The sequence below is a fragment of the Mastigoproctus giganteus genome, chromosome 1 (assembly GCF_048544385.1).
Source record: "Mastigoproctus giganteus isolate SK-2022 chromosome 1, ASM4854438v1, whole genome shotgun sequence".
NCBI lineage: Eukaryota > Metazoa > Arthropoda > Arachnida > Uropygi > Thelyphonidae > Mastigoproctus > Mastigoproctus giganteus.
This window is the reverse complement of record NC_143575.1, coordinates 99344033-99366327: the sequence shown is the minus strand read 5'-3', so window position 1 is coordinate 99366327 and position 22295 is coordinate 99344033. Positions and strand designations below refer to the sequence as shown.

The 22295-nt window shown below is 36.5% G+C and overlaps 2 protein-coding genes across 3 annotated transcripts in view; one reads left to right on the top strand and one right to left on the bottom strand.

Moving 5' to 3' along the window:
- LOC150091036 (mitochondrial translation release factor in rescue) overlaps window positions 1-3666 on the top strand; it is a 72532-nt gene extending 68866 nt beyond the window's left edge. Inside the window, exon 4 of the mRNA XM_090381371.1 lies at window positions 3446-3666. Coding sequence (XP_090237497.1) covers window positions 3446-3666 — 221 coding nt within the window. The remainder of the gene's footprint in view (window positions 1-3445) is intronic.
- Window positions 3667-3846: 180 nt separating this feature from the next.
- The window catches only part of LOC150091035 (NADPH-dependent quinone oxidoreductase VAT1-like), a 77861-nt gene continuing 59412 nt past the window's right edge, over window positions 3847-22295 (bottom strand). For both annotated transcript variants that reach the window (XM_090381351.1, XM_090381359.1), the window contains exons 6-7: window positions 15404-15648; window positions 3847-4058 (exon numbers count right to left, since the gene is read on the bottom strand). In XM_090381351.1, the coding sequence (XP_090237477.1) occupies window positions 3966-4058; window positions 15404-15648 (338 nt within the window). In that variant the 3' untranslated portion in view covers window positions 3847-3965. The remainder of the gene's footprint in view (window positions 4059-15403; window positions 15649-22295) is intronic.

Here is a 22295-nt window from a genome sequence, read left to right as displayed (position 1 = left end):
TATGATGTAGTCACAAAAAGAACTGGATGCAGGGAATAATTTTGATATTATATATTTGGATCTTAGAAAGGCTTTTGATACTGTTGCACATGGAAGACTGCTGCACAAATTGGAGCAGTGTGGCATTGGTGGCAAATTGTTGCTATGGATAAAGGGATGGTTGAGTGGCAGAAGACAGAGAGTGGTAATTAATGGACCCTTCTCCTCATGGACTAATGTTATTAGTGGAGTCCCTCATGGTTCAGTGTTGGTTCCATTGTTGTTTTCTGTATATTATAAATAATATTGATGATGGTATATCAAGTTTAATGTCCAAGTTTGCAGACGATACAAAGGTTGGCAGGGTTGTTAAGGACGCTACTGATGCTATACTGCTGCAACAGGATCTGGAAAGGTTGAGCAGATGGGCTGAGAGGTGGCAAATGAAGTTTAACATTGACAAATGTAAAGTACTACATATAGGAAACAGCAACCCCAGAGCAACGTATCAACTCTGTGGTACTACACTGACAGTGGTAGAGAATGAAAAGGACCTGGTGCATGCAGATATGAAGTTCTCTGAGCAGTGCAGACGGGCTGCAAGAGTAGCTCATGGTGTCTTATCAATGATATACGGGAATTTTTCTATCAGGGATAGAGAGGTGATTATTCCCTTGTATAAGGCAATGGTCAGGCCGCACCTTGAGTACTGTATACAGGTCTGGAGGCCTCATTTCAAGAATGATGTAGAGCTGCTGGAACGAGTACAGAGAAGGGCAACAAGGTTAGTGAACAGAACGAAATATTGCTCTTATGAAGAAAGGCTTAAGTTTTGCAAATTACAGTGTCTGGAGACTAGGCACTGGCGAGGTGATCTGATAGAGGTGTACAAAGCCTTGAATGGTTTGAGCATGCTCAATGCTGATGGGATACTGCCTCTTGCTTAGAATAATCACCTGAGAGGGCATAAATTCAAATTGAGGAAAGACAGATGTAGGATAGATGTGCGGAAATTTGCCTTTAGCCAGCGGGTTTTTGGTTGGTAGAACAGACTTCCATCCCTTGTTGTGGAAGTTGATAGCCTAAATAAATTTAAGGCTCAGCTGGACAGGTATTTCGAACGAACGGAGGGGTGAAGTGAAAGGGTTTTTTTTTTTTTTTTTGGCTGATGCTGCATAAGCTTTGCTTTCTTGCATCATATGCCTCTACTAATGCTAATGGTAATTATAAGCTACATTAAGTTTTTATTGAATACAAAATCTAACAATATTTGAAATGAAAGACAGTATTACAATTCACTTGTCCTGTTTATAAAAATTCTATCAGATGAAACAGTTTGTCTTCTTTTCACTAGAGTTAAAAGTTGTTTGAGAAAGTTCATATGCAAGAGAAACAACATGTTAGAATTTCTCTACATTTCACATAGTGATTCATAGGGTTCATATCAACTGCCTGTAAGGTCCATGGAAAATTTTAGATTTTCTGTCCTTATGTCCCAATGATAATTTACAATGTTTTGGAACTGTTTACTTCTTTTTGATTTGTCCAATATATATATATATCATGTACAGGCAACCCCCATATAACACGGTACTTCTACAAATAGTTTCACTCTAAAACGATTGATAAATTGCGGCAATCCTCACACAACACGGTTTTGCTCTGACACAGTTAGAGAATTTCGACAAACTTCACATAACAAGGTATTTTTGAGCTTTTATGTTGGGTAAACCCTGCTATTATGTTGGATATAGTTTTTAGATGTTTCCATTCTTTTTAGCGAATCCCTGCTTTTGGCTCGGTAGTCGTTATGCAAAAAAAAAAATAATAAAATAATATTTTGAAATCCCCGTATTTTATTTTGTTGGGAAATCCCCGTGTTAGGTTCTGTGCTATTGAACTTGAGGAAAAAAAATCTAGATTAAGTTTTAATACTATTGTATAACACTCCAATCCATCCAAAAGATTTAAGTCATCCAAATGTTGAAGTAATATTCCTACCACTTAATATAACTTCTTTAATTTACCTTTAAAACTCATTATATCAAAAAATCGTTACAGTGGATTTTGGAAAAAATTGATTCCGACTCTATTGAAATGATGGAGGCATGAAAACGTTTTTCAATTGTGGACTGTATCAGAATCATAGCTTTATTACACAAAGTAAAATCAACTGTCAACATAAACTGAGTATTGGAAAAATGTATGGCCAGAGTCAGTTCATTCAGGAAATATGGTTGAACTGGCAGAAAACAGAATCAGTGTAATAGTACAACTTGCTAAGTCAGTAGGAGAGAAGGTTTTGATGACATGACTACTGAAGACGTTCAAGAATTACTGGTAGAAAAAAAGAGGCTGGGAAAGTGGTTTTGGGGGAAATGGCATTGGAGGTAAACCAAATCAATTCAGATGATAGTGCAGATGAAAATTCTGAAGTTCCAAATTTTACAATAAAAAGCATACGGGAAAGCATAAACTTAGCCGAGCAATTAGAATCTTATTTTTTGGATGCAGATCCTTCAATTGAAAGGAGCACAAAGTTCAAAAGGGAGCTTCAAAAATGCACAAAATCTACATGGTGAATATATTCTGCAACAGAGAAAACCTTGTTTTGTTGTGTTTAGCAGCGATGAAGAGGAAGAAAATTAAATGAATGTACATTATCTGACATATCTGTATCGCAGTTTGTAAGGCGTTTGTTCAGTTATTACTATTTTTAATAAAAATTAAGTTTCTGATAGTTATAAAAAAAATGGTGTATTATTTTGTTAGCTTTTGGAACACAACCCCCCCCCCCCCTCCCTTTCTTGTACTGGTTCTTAGTCTCATATAACACAGTTTCATACCAGACAAGATTTTATAGGAACCTAACTACCATGTTATATGTGGGTCACCTGTATATTATTATCTAGTATAGGAGTAAATAGATTTATATTATAAATTTATTTACTTTATGTTTGAAAGAGAAAGCAATAACAAGCATTCTATTTTAAATGGACATTATACTTAAAGACTACTTGTCTAAGAAAACCAAAAATATATCTATAAAGAGAATCTTTACTTTTTAGAGAAATGCTATCAAACCTCTTTTTCTAACAGTTTTAGTTCTCAGTTGTTTGCAAAAGTATTTTATATGTAGATTGCATAACTGTTTCGTCATGAATAGTACTGCTTATTGTCTTCAATATTAGCTATTTCAGCATTGTTACTAAGCTTTGCTTTCCCTTAATATTCTGTCTGCTGAAAGCAGTTTTTACAAATTCTAACAGAGCAGTTTGCTATTGCTTCTGGGGTTGAACGATTGTTTATAAATTATATTCATGTGTCAATTGGCTAATTAAATAGCAAACGTAGCTTTCACTCATTTTATTTATACTGCAAATGTTATGCCATTGTATATAAAATATCATTCATCCCTTTATGAAAAAAAATGCTGGGATTGATATTTTTTTTTGTGTTCATACAGGTATAGTTATAAAGTGTCATCAGCATCGATCTCTCTTGCGCAATAGAGAAGTAGCACGAATGCTGTTGCAGACAAAGTTGGATGAACTTTATAATGGTGAAATGAGTGTTACTGCCCAAAAAGAAAGGATTCTGAAAATTAAATCAAATAAGAACCAAAATCGTGCTGAAAAATTGCGACAAATGAAGAAAGAATTCAAAGAAAGAAAAAATCTGGATTAATGGTTATTAGAAATAACTTTATTGAAGTTCATGATTTTTTATATTACCAGGTGAACTGAGAGAAAAAAAAGTTACTTGTGAATCTTTCATGGTTATTTTTTAAGATAATTATAATTCATCAGTCAATTATACAAAACACTACCTTAATTGCAACATTTAAAGCTCAAGCCAGTTCAGTTTCTCTTGGTCTTAGAAATTATTCACACACCTTTGGAAAACAGCTTAAAAATTTTTATTTTTAAAATATATTGTGTTCTGAGCACTTACATAAAAATATTCTATTAATGTTGAAAACACTGTCATGTGGAAGTGTGCTGCATTGTCTTCTCTGGAACCAAGATTATTTTCCCAATGTTGCATCTATTTATCATTTGTTTAGATGCATTACAGACCTGAAAATAGAGCAACTATTTTAATGTATTCAATTACTTGCATGTAAACTCTAAAAGGGATGTATATGAATTTCACTATCAACTAGGTTAAAAAAAAAAAAACCCGACTTGCAAGAATCTTTGGCAATGTTATAACTTTAGAACTACCAAACTTAAACTCAGTCTCAAAATTCAAAATATGTAAATCAGATTTGTTTACTTTTAATATTGCAACTTTTTCTTGGCATCACAGAAATCCCACATAAAGATTACTTTTTATTTAAATAGCATATGTAAATAAAATATTTTACGTTTTTATTTAAATATGTAAAACAAATTTGCACAGTTAAATAAAAATTGGCAGCTAAAGAAAAGTTATTTACAAGTGAATCTAAATTTAACATTTCATAAGGAAACATCTCATATTTTTCAATACAGTTGTCCTCTGCTATAGTGCTCTGTATTTTCTGATACTCTCCCTCAGAGTTGTGCTTTGTCTCCCCAGGATTAGTGCTATTCATGCTTTGGGAGGAGTTACTCCAGTAATTAGGTGCTGGCTGAAATGTTCCATCGAAAAAAATTTTTATTCAGTTCAATTTTCCAATCAAATACAATTCACAGTACTTGTCTTCAAAGGGATGTTCTTTGATTTAAATTGACTGATACCATAATTAACAAGAAAATAGCTGAATTGCTGGCCAAACTAGAAATCCTGCAAAGCATTTCCAATTTGTGACAAAGAGAAATTTTTAACAATGTTAATGCCCAAAAAGCCATTTTTCATGTCCTTCGGTAATTTATATCTCTCTTAATTTTCTGTAGCTCTTTGTGCTGCCACAAGTTTCCTGTCACAACTGTAAAATACTATGGTCATTGTTGAAGCAGTCTCTACATCATTTCTTGCATATTACAAAAATGTATACATTATACATCACCCCCGTCTGGTAGTGTTATTGAAAAGGGACTGCCCGATTTGAGGTTCTAATTAGCTGAAGTTTACTGAAGTGTTATTTATAAAAACTTCTGCATAGTACTCGGTAGCACCATTCAACCATGCTGTTTTCAGTTTCGTTTGGTTTAGGTATTTGTTTAATGTGCATTTTGTGTCCAAATAATTGATTTCAGCATATTGCATAAGTAGTTCCAACTTTATTTTTTTTTTAATTGCCTCAAAGAGATCAAATGAATCAGCTAGTGCTAACAATAATGTGAAGAAGATGAAAAGCTATCAGAAAAGCTTTTCATTGGAAACTAAATTGGACATTCTGGTGAGCCCTTGATTTTCATTTAATTACAATTTAATGTTCTGAGTGATTTGAAAATCAACAGTATCATAAACTGTTATTATAAATTGTGTGTGTGTGTGTGTGTAGCAGAACACTAAAGGAGAACTGGTAAAATAAACTAACATATTTGGCCTGAGTGAAATGCCAAAAGGAAAAATAAACCTGAACTGTAGCAGCAATTCAAGTTATGTGGATTGTGCTTTCTCAGGACAAATTTATCTTAGATGATAAGACAGCAATTTAGTGGAGGATATTCTGTTAATTAAAGAAAATTATTGTTGTTTGGAGCAATACTTATTTCATTTGCAGAGCCTTTAATGGTTTTAGGACTGTAGTAAAAAAAAAAATGTTTTTTTTTTTTTTTACTACAGTCTTTTTTTTTTTTTTTAGAATAAATATCCTAATAAAAGAAAGGTGATTTTCCTTCCTGGGTTCTAACTTAAAATCTCTGCTAAGTACAGAACCACTTACAATGAACTGAGTATAAGAAAGCAGCTAGAAATGAAACAGAACAAAACCACTTGGAAGGATCACTTTATATTTCGCTTAAGAAAAATTGCTTGGTTCCTATCGCTTGTCACTCAGGGCCAATCACTGTTGTGAAGGTCAGTTAATACTGTCCGCTCAAGGTTAAGATAAATGGACGAGAAACATATGGAGTGGTCCAGAACGGAGCTAGCTCCTGCAGACAGGTGGCTGTGTGTGTGTGTGTGTGTGTGTGTGTGTGTGTGTGTGTGCGCGCGCGCACACACACTGGTATTGAGCAATGTTAAGTGATGGTTGTCAAGTACAGTTTCGATCATATGCCCTCTATGATCCATGTTTGGGGAACCCCACAAAGGATGATGAGAATTTAGATCACCCTAGAAGGCATACAGGGTGGGGCAGTTGATTTAGTAAATTGTCAAATTCTGCAATGGAACATGAAACATTTGGTGGAATATAAATGGAGAAAAAAGTGAGAGCAATGCCAAGAACAATGCGAATTGCTACTACTTCTAGACCATGCAAAACTGGATAGGTTTGGATGATACATTTTTATGAACTAAAATTGTTAATCCTTCTCTTGCTGGAGATAGAGAACATCTGTATAACATATACCTTGAGAAGTTTTTTTTTTTTTTTTTTTTTTTTTTTTGGTAGTTGTTGGCGCATCGGCTTCTGTGGCCATAGTGCACCTCCCAAGGTTTTTGCAGTACTTTGATCCAAGCCCGAGGCGGGATTCGAACCCGCGACCTTTGGGCTGCCAGGCAGGCACTTTACCCACCTGGCTAGCCCGGTCGGCCCTTGAGAAGTGGGGAGCATAATTTGATGATAAATATGTTTCCTGTAGACAAATGCTTGTAGGATCATGTTGGTGCATTAAATATTTAATTCATCTAGATTGCTTCTTAGGCCTCTACAATTCCACTGAATGATTTTCTGCATTATTTGGGTTTAGGTTAGGTGGATTGGTCTGTTTTCCCTTGATCCTGTTTATATTTATCATTTTTCTGACTTAATGTAAAACTCCTGGCCACACCGTTGTGATGAGTATTATTGTTTCTAGTACTTGTACCGTACTTAACAGCAATAAAGAAATTTATTATTTCTCTTGTTTTGGAAATACTGGATGACCGATATCCATCTCATCATTAGCATGTAGCAGGAGAACTGTATCTTCATTATTTGTCTTCTCATCAGTTTCCATACTTTGATCAGTTAGTTATTCTGTGTAAGATTTGCATCTTTGTTAATATTCCTGACTCGGGAGCACTGTCTTGGTGTTGCTTGGTTGACTTTGTGTTAGTAGAATTTGATGTACTCTTGGTCTTTGTTGCTGTCAGTGTCGCACCATCCATTATGAAAGGTCTGGCCCACTGAGAAAGAGATATTTAAGGAGGAAATTGTAATATCAGTCTGTGTTGAAAACTCTTTAGTGTTTTTGACTGCATTAGAATATGATTTGGAAGGCAACAACGTTTAATATCTGTTTTCTTGCTTCTTGGTATGAGACGTTTTTCTTTACCTTGTACTTTAATATTTTTTTTACCCATTTTCCTTGATTCACAAGTTCTGGAATATGCCGGGTGAGTAACCTGGCAGTTGGGAGACTTTGGTGTTACTGCTGTACTTTCAGTTTGAGAGTAGTCTCGTGAGTCACACAAGGGGTAAATGGCCTTACCTTGACATGCTGTTTGAGAATACCCATACTTCTGGCATTTAAAGCATCTAAGTGGATTTTGAATATATGGTCGGATCTTACAGAAAAGGTAGCCAGCTTTAATTGATGTAGGGAGTGTTGAAGGTAAGGATAATGTTCCTTGTGTGTGTGTGTGTGTGTGTGTGTGTAAGGACACCATCCTGTTTGGTCATTATTCTTTTGGCCCTGATGACACTGTGCCTTAAAATTCTTCAGTTGTTGTTTGGTTTTTAGGAGCAGTAGCAACTAAGGCCATATTGCTCCGGGGATATGCGGTGGTCATTCCCTGACCTTTCCGCATCCTCCGTATTTGGTAGTCACAGGCTCGAACCCCGGTCTAATCAAGAAGCATGTGCAACGCACTGCTGCTCCTGCTCACCTGGCTACAGAGGCCCCAGTTCTTCAGTAATTTATTCCTCGGGAATTAAGGAGGTCCCATTCTGAAATGATTCCTTTTGAGGTGTTTAAAGTTCTTGATGGGGAAATGGGAAGGCCTCCAAAGGTCATTTGCTTCAGGAACTGCCTAGAATGATTGTGGTTAGATATTTCTACAAGATCTCCTGAGCAAAGTTGTTTGACTATAGTCATTTGACCTGCTACAGCCTCTGCTTTTCTGCACAAGAAATGGAGAAAAGCTGCTAAGAGATTTCATTGATAAAGAATATAAAAATTAAGAAAGCAGGCAGGTCAGGTGAAGAATCTTCTTTTTTGATTCCTTTTGGTTGAGATGATTCATATTCATCATGTAAGCACATAGGTTCGGTCAGTGAGATTAAGGGGTCCAAGTGTGCTCCTTTTTGCACTGGATATTGAATTTATATTCGATTTACCAGCCCCGTTACGAGCAGTGCAATCAGTGATCAAGCAATAAGAGGTTAGTATGTTAGAGAAGTATTTATATATACAAAAGAAAGGCATCTTTCCTTTCTTGGTAGGAAGTTTACTTCTTTATTTAGAAGGAGCCAAAAATAAATAACTTTGTAATGTAAAGGCTTTAAAAATCTCTATAATCAGTCATTTAGAGAAAAGACACTTTCAAATTGCTTTGGAAATTGCTAGGATCACTTGGGGGCCTCCAGGTAAGTACAGTCATGGAAATGTGCTTTATATATTTTCACAGACTGTACTTACTCCTTGCTTGCTTACTGATGTGTTTAGTGTTTCCCAGTAAGTTTGGTAGGTATGACCAATATGTGCTCTGGCAATAACAATCTCCCTTTTCTCTTGATCAGGATGCTATCCGTTATGAGTTTGGTTAACTGGTTTGTGTAACATTCTCGTTGGATCTAGTCTATTTCTTGAAGAGAGGTCAGCCATTTTTTATTTTTCAACCACTCAGTAGTTTTCATTCTGCCTATTTTTTGTTCTCCAGATACCATTTCAGCATTTTGTGTGTTTCAGAAACAAACTGTTTGTAACAGTACTGAATACAGATTTGTTCTGTGATATCTGTCATCCTAGTAAAACACAAAAATTGTAAATGGTGTATAGAATACCAGAAAAGTAACCTGGATTTGGCACTAAACTGGTCACAAATGGGCATAATATTTTCCATTTAACAGCAAATATTCAAACCAACACCTACGTTGCCACAAGGGTAAATTCAGACATTAAATTAAAACGTTAGTGCCTTGTATAATAATTTGTCATATGATGTAAAAAAAAGACATGCTATGCATACATAATCGGTGAAAAAACTGTGAAATTCATATACTGTTTTAGAAATAAGGATATAGTAAACAACTTTAACAAATTTACATCTCATTCTTTAAATTTAGGTATATAAGAAGTGGTCAAAAGGCTAGGTGCAAAGCTTGTTATTATTTGGTTTCTAACAGCATTAGCAACTAAGGCCATATTGCTCCTGTGCGGTGGTCATTCCCTGACCTTTCCGCATGCTCCGTATTTGGTGGTGACGGGCTCGAAGGTGCAAACTACTACAGCTAAAAGAGTGTGAGCAGTGCTTATCACAACATCTTTTGAGCATACCAAATTTTAACTTATTATATGTTAATCTAGTGAACAGCGTTTTCTGATTTGTCGTGTACTTGAAAAATGATGAAATTTGAACAATATGCAAACATTAAATTCTGTTGTAAACTTTGGAAAATCAGCTATAAAAGTACATGAAGTGCTTGTTACAGTTTACAAAACTGATGCTATGATTGGAGGGAAACAATTTACAAAGGTTTTGTAAGGGAAATTTTTCACTTTAAGATAAAGAAAGAGGTAACTATCATTCAACTTCCTGAAACATTCAAATCATTAGTGTCTTACCATTATTCAATCAGCCTGATGACTGACCATTTGAGGAATTGCTTAGGAAACGTTTCTTTTATTTGATTAAATTCAGGCCATTCTGACTGAGGATTTGGACATGAGCCATGTGAGTGCCAAGTTTGTTCCATGCATTGTCACTTGGTGCAATCAGGTTCTGAGTTGTTTGAGCAAGCTACTGTCTCAGATCCTGCATTTTAAACAAAAACTGTAACAGGTGAATGAGTCCTGGGTGTATGGATATGAGTCAGACACCAAATGTCAAAGTTCCCAGTGGGTATGATATCGTTGCCAAAGCAAAAAAGGGGAGGGGGAAATAAACATTTGGAAGGTTTCCATTTTTTTGAAAATGAGTGGATGGTATTAACAGAATTCATTCTGCGAAGTTTGGTTCAGAGTTTATTAGTGCATCAGAAACATAGGCTGTAATGTGCCAACAACAGTAAATGGATAGAAACAGTTATAAAAATGTTAAATGGTAAAAAGGTGATAAGAAATTACATGAACCTTGAAAACTGGTCCTATGTCAAGTTAGGATTTATAAACTGCATAAGAATAGAAAATGGTCAAAAAGAGTATAAATTATATATATGAGTAAATAGCTATTAAATGTATTATATTAAAAGAGCATATATTAAATAAAACTAAACAAATTATTAATTTTAAATTGTTAAAAACAGCTGACATTGTCTGATATCTGACTGAGTGTATAGAACTCAGTCAAATAGCTAAAAGCAGTAAAGGATGTACATTGTTTATGTCTAAAACATGGACAGCTGGTTAAAATATGTCTAATGGTTAAAATGGTGTTGCAGTCCTCACACAAAGGAGTCTCATCCACCCTCAGTGGAAAAGAATGCATAAGACGACTATGTCCTATGTGGAAGTGAGTAAGAACAATTTCCACTCTATAGTTCCTGCACAGACTAGACCACCATGTTTGGATCACAGGCTTTATCTAATAAAACTTGTTTGTGACCTGTCCATGCCATGATTATTGCTATTGGGAATGTAATGCATTTTTTTATCACTTGCCTGTAGTCTGTATAGGGAACCAGCAGGCTATGATTCCCCAGAGATTATGCCAATCTGGCTGTAGCACCTGTCAGATCATTTCCCTTGATCCCAATGTGGCTTGGGATCCAGGAGAAGCAGACGTAGAATATAGATTCATAAAGAGTATGATTTCTGCTGAACCCTGGACAGGACTGGATGAAGATTATATCTCATCACTGATAAGGACTGTAATGTGCTCAAAGAATCTGGGTAAACCATAGACCTCTGGTAATTATTGGTTTTAATGTGGTACAAGGCTAGCCTATAGCATACAACTCTGCATTGTATATACTGCACTCCTGGAGAATATGTTCTCCAGGAGTGCAGTTCTTTTGTAAATATGTTTTGTTAACCCCTGGCACCACCATGAAAATGCCGTGATGGGACTAATTGTATGTCTATCATTGCTGCAATTAAAGATTCTATTCTATTCTATATTCTTGGATGCCATGCTATCTGGGAAGACTACAGTGGATCCACATGACTCATTTCTGAAGAAGAGAAAGAAATCAGAGTAAATAGATCGATGGGTAGCACAGAGTTGTAGGTACACAGGTGGTGGAGTGCTGGCCTTTGCCCTGTTATTAAGGGAGAAGTTGCATGGAGGAAAGTGAGCATGCCAGGGTGGAAGGGACTGCCTTAGTGAAGGGCAACATTGTCTACCATGTCATTAAGCTTTCTGAGCAGCTCTTGGACATGAATACCAAAGGAATGATAGGCAGTCTGACGAGTGTTATATAGATCTTCCATCATGGTTCAAAAACAGAAATCCACAGAGTGATCTGGCAGAGATTTCATTTTAAAGGTATAGTTCAGCAACATTTGCTTTTGTCGAAGCAACAGAGGTGGCTAAGCTGCTTCAACATGTAAACTCTGGACAGGGATGTTCTGAATGCTCCAGCAGCAATGCAGATGGCTTGGTAGTGAACTGGGACTAGCCGTGGAAGTATGCTGTTTCTAGCAGATGCGTACACTTGGGACTCATAATCTAATTTAGATTGGATAAGTGCACAATACAGGAATTGTAAGATGCGGCAGTCTGCTCCCCAATTATTAGATGAGATGGCACATAATACATTCACTCCCCTTGTGCATTTTGTCTGCAGGGGACAGATATGTGATAGAAATGTAAATTTATTATTGCATACAAACTCCTAAGAATTTTATCTTGGGTGCTACTGCAACATATCCTACCAGGAGGCAGTGCCTCCTGATAGGATATGTTCAGCTCTGCCTTGAGACTTTCTATCTCTTTTTCACCTCCTCCTATCTTTGGCATGCTGTTATTGTTGATGGGGTTTTCAGTGCACTGGTGACCTAGGCTATATTGCACCTATCAAATTGGTTCATACTACCTGTGTTGACTGCTGTGAAAACAGTTAGAGGTGGTCATATAATCCTATTCGTTTCAGGAAGGAGAAAAATTCTGTGAGTCTGTGAAGACAAAAAAAGAAATCAGAGTAAATAGGTCGATGTTCAGCCCAGAGTTGTAGGTACGCAGATGGTGGAGTGCTGACCTTTGCCCTGTTTAAATTGGCTGGGTTTCACATCAACCAACTTTGTTTTTGATTTCTGGAAAAAGTTTCTAGTTTTTTGAATTCTGTTTGAAGTACACAAATGCTCAATCTTTTACTAGTAGATTGCAATACTTATTAAATGTGATTTTTTTTGATTTTTTTTAATGCACAATTTAAATTTCTAAAAATTCTCCTTTTTTTTTAACCCAAGTTATTGTGTTAGTAATGGCCATATGGTGCAAGGAAGCCTAAGGTTTATCATGCACAAGCCAAAAATAAGAAAAAAAAATTAAAAATAGTAAAATAATAATAATAAAATGAAATAAAATAAAATAAATCATAAAAGAAAAGGAAGACAACCTATGCATTTCCCGCCTTGTAGGTAACAATCCAGCTGAGTGTTGACTTTCCCCACACTGTCAGCCTCTGCTAGCCATGTTGGTAACTTATTCCAGTAATTTATAACTCGCTGGCTAAAATAAAACATCCTGCAATCCAGTCTAAACAACATTTCCCCTGTAATTTGAATTTATGGCCCCTAGTTCTAGAATCATTTATAACCATGAAAATTTCATCATCATTCATTTTACTTTTGCCTCTCAGAGCCTTAAACAATCCCAATCAAGTCTCCTCTAAGGTGCCTGGTTTCCAAGCTGTGCAACCTACAGCTTGGAAACGAATCAGTCTTTCCTCCTATGGATGCCCTTTTCCTAATCTCAGCAGGTGAGTTACCCATCTTTCAACCCTTTCAAGATGCTCGATGTCTAAATTTTTATGTTCAATAAAAGAAATTTTTGTTATATCTGTCTAAAATAAAAAAATATAACAGTAATTTGAAACTAACAGTAATTTTTATTTTCCAATGCAAAAAAACCATTAAGAGTGTAAAAATTTAAATTTACACATTCCCAACTATTTAATGTCTTTTGTCAAATAAATAAAGCAATAAACAATTATTATTAAAATATGAAACATTTTTACATCAATAGTAAAATAATAAAAACAAAACACCTATTCTGTGTGACAATTAAACATAAAATAGAGTATCAAATTTCTGTAGTGGATGTCTCTGTCAACTTAGCTAGCAGTGACTTGGCAGAAGCTATGGTCCTTTGTGGAGGCATTGACAAAGTCCCTTTGTGCTTACAAATCCAATTAATCAATAAATATTTACTTCCAAAACTTCTCAAATAAAAGTTTGACTATATTTAGGCAGTCATAAAAAAATTAAGATTTTTAATCATTAATTAATGGTTAATATGCAGCAATTGCTGTTTATTCTGGTATATAAGTCAACCCTTAGTTTCTCTCCTGAAAATTCATCCTTAGTCATATTTGCCATGTCCTTCTTTACAATCATATTACATTGTGAAAGAACTGCACAGTAAGAGTAACTGTCTACTTTTTAATTAAATTATTTATATTCTTTCTTTTAAAAGCACATTTTGACATTAGCATTAGCAAAGGCATATAATGCAAGAAAGCAAGCTTATAACAGTATCAGCCAAAAAAAAAAAAAAAAACCCTTCCCATTTCACCCAATTTTACTTGACAAATGTTTGCCAAGTTCTTCCTTGAATTTATTTGAACTATCAACTTCCACAAAGACTAATGGAAGTTTGTTCCAGCAATCAACTGCCCACTGGCTAAAGGCAAATTTCTGCACTTCTACAACTGTCTTTCCTCAATTTGAATTTATGCCCTCTCAAGTGTGTAATCTAAGTAACAGGAAGAATCCCATCAGCATTGGGCTTGCTCAAACCATTCAAGGCATTATAACACTTCAGTCAGATCACCTCGCAGGTGCCTGGTCTCCAAGTTGCAAAACTTAAGTCTTTCTTGGTAAGAGCAACCCTTTGTTCCCCTCACCAATCTCGCTGTCCTTCTCTGTACTCATTCCAGCAGCTCTACATCCTTCCTAAAATGAGGCTTCCAGATCTGTATGCAGTACTCAAGGTGTGGCCTTATACAATTTATTACTGCACAGTAAACTGTAAAGAAAGCAGTACAGTACTCTTATGAAGCAGGTCACAAAACCAAACCTTCAACAAGCAATGTCACGTAAGCCTACAGGCATACGTGACATTGCTTGTTGAAGCTGAGGCTTTCATTATGTAACAGACTTGTCTGTTTGGAATTCTACTGCTAATTGATTTTTCTGTAAACAGTGCCTTGGTATGGAAGCACATTTGCTAATATAAATTGGCAATGTGAAAGTTATTTTTGAGAAGTCAAAGTAAACCCGAAAACATAACATCTGACAAATTCTATAAATAGTTTTTGTGTGATGAAAAAGCTAAACAAATGTTTTTCTTTAAGAGGTGAGTGACAATGTATATTTGTGAGAAATATATATAAAAATGAATACCAATAAATATATTGGTATTAATTCATGCCTTTCTAGCCCTTTAACTCAACATATAAGTCTCCCTTAAAATTTTAGACTATTTTTTAGCACTTGAAAGGTTGACTTATGCCAGAATACATGGTATTTTTTGAAAAGCCTAGTCCTGCATGAGAAATGCCAGGTTAAAGAGCAGTATATCATCTATAAGAAATATGCTGCAGCAAAAATTGGTTTTGAGGAGGAGACTCCTACATCTGAGGATAGCTAACTACAGCTAAATGAAAACCTTTGTGGTGAATTCCTCTGATCTGTGATAGGAATCAAACTTCAGACCTATAAATTTGCATACTCTGTTGTATCAATTGCTCAGACTGCAAATGCTATTTTTCATTTTATCAGCATCTTGCTGTAAGAAAGAGTACCCTATTGCTCAGGGAATGTTTGCCCAAGTAGTTACAGTAACAATTATAGTACTAATGAATGTTCAAACAATACATATGCTTGCTTTAAAGAAATTTTATAAAGTGAACATTTTTAGGTAACTGAAAACTGAAAAATTAGCAACATGAAAAGCTGCATGATAGCATTGTGCCTTGTCTCACTCCATTAAGCACTGATTATAGATTTTTTGAAAAGAATTTCATTATTTTTACAATTTGGAAGCTGTTAAGTTTTGATAAAGAATGAAAGAGTTTCCTTACCTCACTAAAGGCCCATACTGAATCAATTACTGGTTTTACTTTTCCAATTTGATACAGCCAGAGCAAGTGTTCTAAACCAGACCTAAAACGATTGGAATCATTTTTTTCCAGAGTTGCCAAATTAAAACCACAGATGGAATGATTCTTTTGGACAATAGTGTATAATCCAATATTTTTTGTCTGCCACCAGACCTTGAGTACACGCCACAGACTGCATTTTTCTCCATCAATCATGCTATTCATACCTAAAAATCAGTATATTAAAGTGTCAAAAAAATCACAATCAGTTTCAGTATTAAACACAAAACTATTTTTTAAATAAAAATGATTTGTACTTAACATATGTAGTATACATTAGTTTGTTACAGGCATATTTGTACCTCCCATTACTTTTAACGTTGCCTACTTCAAAAATAGCTCTGTTTTATTGTGAAGCCCTGAACGCCACTTTCATAAATTATGCAGACCACACAGTGGCAACACTAATCTAGATGACTGTTATTTTTATCAGCAGATTAGACAAAGTACAAGGGGCATGAATATCTGATCAATGATTAAATATTCTTGCCCCTTGATCATATTGATTAATATATATTGATCATTCCCACAAACCAGATGATTTCATAGGGGGTGACAATACAGGAACTATCAGCAAAGAGTGATTACAGAGTTCTAGGTTGAATGATGAGGACAAAGGTAGCAGATATTAAAGGAAAAATAATGGGCTTTAATTGCAGGAAATGATTTGTGACTGTCTAAGTTGCTACATGGCCTCTAACACAACTGGGGAGATAGAATAAAAAGTGTGAATACATTAGAATTATGATATACTTTTAAAGCTATGGTCACAGAAGCTGCATACGTACTATTAAGAATATATAGCATGAGGAGCATACTGATATGGATGAATAAGCCAGTTTAACGAGAGAAATAGAGGACATGGGAAAGATACAGACCAATGAAATGTACTGAAGCCAATAACAACTGAAGTTGATCTGTAACAGTATCACAGGAAAGGTTAGGCTGGAAAATGTAGGTTAGGAGAAATTTCTGGCTAAGAGAGCAAAGAATGAGAACAAGAGGTTTTCATGAAAACCTGTTCCCCTCATTCACCCAGAAAAGGATGAGTCAGATCGGACCCCGTGTGTAATGGGTGTGGAGAAGTCTTAAGTTAACCTAGATGATGTGAATGAAATAAATTAGTACTTTGCATCAAAACTTACATATAAAAAACTTTTCATGGTGTGGAGAAACTGTGTCTTTGAAACTGGGAAGCATTAAATAATTAGCGATCTTAAAAATTCAAAACATTACAAGAATTTATTTCAACATTAACTTGGATTTTGGCAATTGGGTACCCATATGATGATTGGGTTGGATTTTGGTTTGGTTTTAATGGAGCAAAAACAATGATGGTTATAATGCACCAAAGAAGAATTTAAATTTACAGGAAGATTGAGATTTTCATAACCTTTAAAAAGGTTACCTTGTAAAAATGTTATATATATATACATCAATAAGTAAAAAGCAGTAGAAGAACAAAAATAAATTTCCTGTTTTAAATATATTAGCATTAGTAGAAGTATATGACACAAGAAAGCAAGCTTATACAGCATCAGCCAAAAAACAAATTCCCATTTCACCCATCCAGTTTGTTAGTTCTGCCTTGAATTTATTTAAGCTGTCAACTTCTACAACAACAGATGGAAGTTTGTTTCAGCAATCAACCACACACTCGCTAAAGACAAACTTCTACACATCTACTCTACAACTGTCTTTCCACAATTTGAATTTATGCCCCCTCAGGTGATTAATCTGAGAAAGAGACAGAATCCCATCAGCACTGAGCTTTCACCAACCATTCACGACATTATACACCTCAACCAGATCACCTCGCAGGTGCCTAGTCTTCAGACTGTAATTTGCAAATCTTAAGCCTTTCTTCATAAGAGCAACCCTTCGGTCCAGTCCCTAATCTTGTTGCCCTTCTCTGTACTTGTTTCAACAGCTCTACTTCCTTCCTAAAATGTGGCTTTCAGTCGTGTAAACAGTACTCAAGGTGTGGCCTAATTATTGCCTTATACAAGGGGATAATCACCTCCTTATCCATGCTAGAAAAATTCCTGTATATCATCGACAAGACACCATGAGCTGCTCTTGCAGACTGTCAGCACTAGTCAGAAAACTTCCTATCTGAATCATCCCCAGGTCCTTTTCATTCTCTACCACTGTCAGTGTAGTCCACACAGTTGATATGTTACTCTGGGGTTACTGCTACCCAGTATGAAGTAACTTAATTTGAAACTTCAGTTGCCACCTCTCAGCCAATCTGCTCAACATTTCTAGATCTTCTTGCAGTAGCGTGCTGTCATTGGTGACATTAACAACCATACCAACCTTTGTATCATCTGGAAACTTAGACATTAAAAAAAAAACAGCCGCGGGTTAGGATTGAATTTGAAAGTGTCTGTAATTCTGCCCAGAAACAATAGGCGGGAGTATATGATGAGAGCCTTGTCGATCAATTCAGCGCTGGAGAGATTGTGCAAGGCTCAAGGGGTAGAATTTTTCTCAGCATGATCTGTGCTTGTTAACAGGAGAGACTGCTTCTACAGGGATGGGATACACTTAAATAGAAAGGGTGCAAGAATATTTGCTGATGCTATCGAGGCAGAGTTAGGTGGGTCGGAAAACTGCTAGTTTGGGGGGGGATACACGGAATAATAGATTAACAGTAGCCTCTGGCAGAGGTAAAAGTGATTCTTGCACTACTTCTATTGAAATGCAATGGGCAGCACAATGAAAATTTCCAGAACTGCTGGAAGTCATAGTGGAACAAGTAAATACATGAGCTGTGTTAGGGTAACTAAGAGTAGAAACAGGTGCATGTATACTTGCATGTAAGCCAATGCTAGAAGTATAGTTAATAAATTCGACGAGCTTGAAGTGCTAGTCAAGACATCAAAGCAGATATTGTTGGGATATCAGAGACGTGGTGTCACACAGACATAAGAAGTGCAGAACTGGAATTTGGGGAGTACAATGTGTACAGAAAGGATAGACAGGACAGGAGGGGAGGAAGGGTTATGCTGTTAGTAAAGAAACACATAAAATCTAAGGAGGTGCATCCAATTGATGTTGGTGGACAATGCAATGTTGAGTCTGTTTGGTGTGACATCAGCACTGGGAAAAAAAAATGAGAGTAGATGTGTGTTATAGGCCTAATGAATCTGATGATTATAATGAGCAATTGTGCAGAGAAATAGAGTGGGTCAGTAAATTAGAGTGTCTTATAATGGGGGATTTTAATTTCCTGGATATTGACTGGAATTTGTGGGATGGTCAGTCACACACTAGCAAGGCTTTGTGGATTTATTGAATGATTGTTTTCTACAGCAGCATGTTCAAGAGGTAACTAGAGGGAGTAATTCTCTTGATCTGATTATCAGTAGTGATTTTTCATGCATCAAGAATCTGCAGATAAAGGAGCCACTAGGTGGCAGTGATCACAGTGTGCTGAAGTGGGATTTACTCAGAGGTAACTACCATCAAGGGTAAAGGGAAGGGTTTTTGCTTTTGTAAAGGTGACTACGGTGATCTGAGACAGTATTTAAATTCTATACAGTGGAACCAACTGATGATGTTACCAACAGCAAATTCAAAATAGGAAGCATTCAAAGAATCAATCTTGGAATGTCACTAGGCTTTTCATACCAACAAAGAAATATTGTTCAAGAATTAAGCCTAAATGGATGTCAGATAAACTAATTAGACATGTGACAGAGAAGAAAAAGCATGGGATACATATAAATTAACATATGACACAGAAGCCTATGATAGATATAAGCTAGTCTGCAACCAAGTTACAAAGGAGGTTAGGCATGCGAAGGCAGATTACAAGAAATCTTTGGCAAAGGATTCAAAGAAAAACAGCAAAGAGTTCTTTATTTATGTAAACTCTAGAAGGAAAGGGATGAATCAGATTGGTCCACTTGATATTGATGGTTCAACTGTTGATGATCCTGCTCAGGTAGCTAACAAACTGAATGAATATTTTCCATCGACATTCACACATAAGAAGTTATTCAGGGAGGGGAATGCCAGAGGTGTATTCAACTCTGGCAATAAGCTAGATAATCTTGTAATAACTGAGAGTAAAGTAGAGGAGAAAGTTTTGAAGATAAACACTAGAAAGGCACCTATCCAGTTATATTAAAAGAGGCAGCAAAGGAAGTAAGGAAACCCTTAGCCATAATTATGAGAACTTTCCTGGACTCGGGCTGGAGATGTGCTAATGTGACCCCAATCCACAAAGGAGGATCCAAGGGAGACACAGGTATTACAGACCTGTTAGTTTAACTTCTGTTCCAGGGAAATTAATGGAGGCACTGGTTAAAGAAGCATTGCAGGATCATCTAGACAAGACTTCAGTTATAGCTCAGACACAGCATTGGTTTGTTAAGGGGAAGTCTTGTCTGACTAATTTGATTGGATACTATGATGTAGTCACGAAGGAACTGGATGCAAAGAATAACTTTGATATCATATATTTGGATCTTAGAAAAGCCTTTGATATTCTTGCATATGGAAGACTGCTGCACAAATTGGGGCAGTGTGGAATTGGAGGCAAATTGCTGCTATGGATAAAGGGATGGTTGAGCGGGAGAAGACAGAGTGGTAATCAATGGACACTGCTCTTCGTGGACTAATGTTATTAGTGGAGTCCCTCAGAGTTCAGTCCATTGTTTTCTGTATTTATAAATGATATTGATGATGGTATATCAGGCTTAATGTCCAAGTTTGCAGACAATACGAAGGTTGGCAGAGTTGTTAATGACACTAATGACAGTACACTGCTGCAACAGGATCTAGAAAAGATGAGCAGATCGGCTGAGAGGTGGCAAATGAAGTTTAACATTGACAAATGTAAAGTACTACATATGGGATGCAGTAATCTCAGAATAACATATCAACTCTGTGGTACCACACTGACAATGGTAGAGAATGAAAACTACCTGAGGGTAATTGTGCAGGCAGATATGAAGTTTTCTGAGCAGTACAGACAATCTGTGTGACACTGCGCTGCCTATATCTGTGTGACACCACGTCTCTGATATCCCAACAATATCTGCCTTTGATGTCTTGTCAATGATATACAGGAATTTTTCTAGCAGGGATAAGGAGGTGATTATCCCCTTGTATAAGGCAATGGTCAGGCCACACCTTGAGTACTGTATATAGGTCTGGAGGCCTCATTTTAAGAAGGATGTAGAGCTGTTGGAACGAGTACAGAGAAGGGCAACAAGATTAGGGAATGGAACAAAGGGTTGCTTTTAGGAAGAAAGGCTTAAGTTTTGCAAGTTACAGTGTCTGGAGACTAGGCACCTGCGATGTGATCTGATTGAGGTGTATAAAGCCTTGAATGGTTTGAGCATGCTCAATGCTGATGGGATTTTTCCTCTTGCTGAGAATAATCACCTGAGCCAGCATAAATTCAAATTGAGGAAAGACAGTTGTAGGATAGATGTGCCAAAGATTGCCTTTAGCCAGCAGGTGGTTGATTGCTGGAACAAACTTCCATCTGTTGTTGTCGAAGTTGATAGCTTAAATAGATTCAAGGCAGAACTTGACAAACATTTCAAGCGAGTGGATTGGTGAAATAAGGGTAGGTTTTTTTTTTGGCTGATGCTATATAAGCTTGCTTTCTCGCATCATGTGCCTTTGCTAATGCTAAAGCTAATTAAGTTTGATATTATCATTAGCAGAGGCACACGATGCAAAAAAGCAAGCTTATGCAGCATCGACCAAAAAAAAAAAAAAAAAACTCCCATTTCACCCCTCCATTCGTTCCAAATGCCTGTCCAGCTCTGCCTTAAATTTATTTAGGCTATCAGCTTCCAGAAAAAAGATGGAAGTCTGTTCCACCAATCAACTACCCGCTGGCTAAAGGCAAATTTCTGCACATCTATTATACAACTATCTTTCCTTAATTTGAAACTGTGTTCCCCTCAGGTTCTTAATCTGAGCAAGAGTAAGAATTCCATGAGCATTCAGCTTGCTCAACCCATTCAACACCTTATACACCTCAATCAGATCACCTCGCAGGTGCCTAATCTCCAAGCTTGAGAGGCAAGAAAGGCTTAAGTTCTCCAAGAACTTAAGCCTTTCTTGGTAAGAGCCCCTTTGTATCCCTCACCAATCTTGTTGCCCTTTTTATACTCATTCTAGCAACTCTACATCCTTCTAAAATGAGTTCTCCAGACTTGTAGACAGTACTCAAGGCCATTGCCTTATACAAGGGGATAATCACCTCCTTATTGGCGCCTCTGTAGCCAGGTGGGCAGGAGCAGCAGTGCGTAGCACATGCTTCTTGATTAGACCAGTGTTCGAGGCCGTGCCCACCAAATATGGAGGATGCGGAGAGGTCACGGAATGACCACCGCATATCCCCAGAGCAATATGGCCTTAGTTGCTAATGCTCCTAAAAACCAAATATCAAACAAACCTTCTTATCCCTACCAGAAAAATTCCTGTATATCATTGACAAGACCCCATGAGGTACTCTTTCAGACCGTCTGCACTACTCAGAAAACTTTATATCTGCCTGCACCATTACCCCCAGGTCTTTTCCACTTCCCTGAGTGTAGTACCATACAGCTGGTACATTTCTCTTTGGTTATTGCTACCCATATGCAGTATTTTGCATTTGTCAATGTTAAACTTCAGTTGCCACTTTGCCCTTCTGCCTAACATTTCTAGATTCAGTTGGAGTAGCATAGTGTCTTTACTATCGTTAACAACCCTGCCAAACTGTATCATCTGCAAACTTGGACATTAAACCTGATATACCTTCAACAATATCATTGATAAATATACAAAACAACAATGGGCT